This window comes from Pteropus vampyrus, unplaced genomic scaffold (genome assembly GCF_000151845.1).
Source record: "Pteropus vampyrus isolate Shadow unplaced genomic scaffold, Pvam_2.0 Scaffold309, whole genome shotgun sequence".
NCBI classification, from domain to species: domain Eukaryota; kingdom Metazoa; phylum Chordata; class Mammalia; order Chiroptera; family Pteropodidae; genus Pteropus; species Pteropus vampyrus.
This window is the reverse complement of record NW_011889090.1, coordinates 170,490-172,955: the sequence shown is the minus strand read 5'-3', so window position 1 is coordinate 172,955 and position 2,466 is coordinate 170,490. Positions and strand designations below refer to the sequence as shown.

General features: G+C 65.6%; 1 protein-coding gene across 1 annotated transcript in view; it reads left to right on the top strand.

The window, feature by feature from the left end:
• The first annotated feature begins 1,273 nt into the window (after nt 1-1,273).
• ACAP3 (ArfGAP with coiled-coil, ankyrin repeat and PH domains 3) overlaps nt 1,274-2,466 on the top strand; it is a 13,144-nt gene continuing 11,951 nt past the window's right edge. The window contains exons 1-3 of the mRNA XM_023521634.1: nt 1,274-1,400; nt 1,552-1,585; nt 2,301-2,358. Coding sequence (XP_023377402.1) covers nt 1,274-1,400; nt 1,552-1,585; nt 2,301-2,358 — 219 coding nt within the window. The remainder of the gene's footprint in view (nt 1,401-1,551; nt 1,586-2,300; nt 2,359-2,466) is intronic.

Genomic DNA, 2,466 nt, shown 5'->3' with positions numbered 1-2,466 from the left:
GACAAAGGTCTGGCGGGGCTGGAGTGAGGGGCCTGGTTGGTCCCTAGTGGCCTAGGCCCTGGCAGAGAGGTGGGGTTGATCCTCTGAGTTCTCCTCGCCTCTGTTGCTGCCTAATTGAGGGCAGGGGTGTGAGCAGCTCAGGCCCCCACCATTGCCCGCTGTCCCCCAGGACCCAGGCTATAGGGGCAGTGGAGCCAGGCCTCAGCCTGGGTCCTGGCTGGGTCCTGGCTGGGTCCTGGCTGAGGCATCCTAGCCTTGTCCTGGCCCCTTGCATGGAAGGGTCCAGGCCTACCTTGTCCAGTCAGATTGGGGTCACCGGCACCCCATACACCTCCAGGCCTTCCCTCCCACACCAGCCTGCTCTGTCTGTGACACCCGCAGTGGGTGCGGTGGCTTTGCCATGCTTCCTCTGGCAGGGAGGGGCTGCCCTGTGGAAGTGCCCAGCCGGGCCTGGGGGAGGGGCTGAGTAGAGTCGCCCGGGCCCTGCGCCTCAGAAGCTGCAGTCTGGGTTTCGGGGCTGGGCTGAGATTTAGTGAGGCTTCGAGGCCACCCTGAGGTCTCCTTGTCCACTCACCCTCAGGTGCAGAAGAGGATGTAACCTGGGCTTCCTGGCAGCTGGCCCTGAGCGTGGCAGGGTGGGGCAGGCCAGGAGGATGTGGTCAGTGATGTGGGGACAGACGGCCCAGCTCTGGGAAGGGGACCCTGCCCGTAGGTTCCTCACCTGGGGAGATACCCACAACCCCCATGCACATGGCTTGGAGGGGGGCATCCAGACTCTCCCAGACAGGCCTGGGCCTCCACCCACCCCTTGTTCTTGGTGCCCCCTCCTCTGGGTGGGGCTTTAGGTGCTGAGTCATGGCTTTGGGAGGTGTGGCGGCCTCTCCCTTCTCCCCATCCTCCAAGCTTTGGGAAGAAATCCTGGAGGGAAGGCAGCAGAGAAGGCCCAGGGTCCTGGGAGGCCAGGGAGGGGAGAGCTGGCACACTGGCTCCTGGTGCAGCCCTGCCCTCGCCGCTGTCCAGGGACCAGGCAGCTGCCCAGGGCACTTGGGGTGGCTGAGGCTCCGAGGCCATGTCTCCGTCTGCAGCATGCTCTCCTGGGTGGGTGGTCCTTCCCTGCCCTGGGACCTTCTGAGGGGGAGGGGAGAGGCTAGAGCGTGGTCAGCCCCCTGCAGTTGGCCACACCTCAGGCAGTTCAGGCCGGGCTGCTGACGGGCTGTTCTGGCTGGACTGCAGGGCACCCTGCTGACGTCTGGGCCACCTCAGGTCCAAGCAGATGTCCCCTGAGCCCCTGAGGAGCCCCAGTCCCACCAGGGTGACTGGTGAGGACCTTACAAGGTCCTGGTTGGGGCGCCTGGTGCCCTCACAGCTCCTAATGGAGATCGTGCTGAGCTGCACCCCACGTGAGGGACTCGCCCTGCCTGGGCCTGGGGAACCCTGGGAACACGCCCCTCTGCTGCCGGCTTACCTCCGCCCACCCACCTGAGACCTGTCCCTGGAGGCCTGCCTCTCACCCCTGGACTGAGCCCCATTCCCATTGTCCCTTGTCCCCAGGGGGCCAGATGGGCCCGGCTCACCAGCTGAGGAGGTTGGGGGGGCACCAGGATCCTGGCCCCATTTCCCTATTTCCTGTTCCCGGAGCATGGGGGTCACGTGCCCGACCCATCTGCCTCTGCCTTCCGGGGATTCTCCCAGTGGCTCCTCTGGTGACGTCATGCATTAACTCTCCCCTCCCCAGACAGCCCACCGTCAGGCTGCCCAGGGGGAGGGGGTCCTCCAGAGCCTGACCCACCCCTCTGGGCAGACCGTGCCATTCAGTGTTCTGAGGGTGGGGGACTCAGGGTCTCTGGAAACCAGAGACAGCGACTACCCAGTGCTCTGGGCTTTGGCCAGACACTTTTGCTCCTGGGCCAAAGGTGCCAGGCTGGGGTGGGGGTCAACTCTGGGCCCTGGAGAGAGATGGGCACTGGGCAGGAGGATGGCCAGCAAGGCTGGTCCCTGCCCCACACGTGTACCTGTCCTAAGGGCCACAGCAGCCGAACCCCAGATGGGGCATCACATCTGACTGGGGTGTAGTAGGCGCTGAGTGTCTCTGGAGTCAGCTGGACCTGGGTCCCTGTCCAGGCCCCTCCTTCTTGGGTGGTGGCTGAGTCTCCCAGCCTCCATTCCTGGCCTGTCTGAGGGGTATGGGGTGGGAAGGGGGCCCACAGGAGCAAGTGGCCTTCAGCCGAGCAGCCACTTCACACCGCGGTGCCAGCGCGCTGGCTGCAGGCTGACCGCCGGCCACCCTGTCCCCATTGCAGGGCGACCGTCGATGAGGTGGAGACAGATGTGGTCGAGATCGAGGCCAAACTGGACAAGGTGAGGGAGGGCGGGGCGCACTTGGTGTAGGGCTGCCGTCTGCTCCCGCTCCTGGCCACCTGTGCGTGCGCACGCGTGGGGTCGCGCGTGTGATCACGTGTGTGTGAG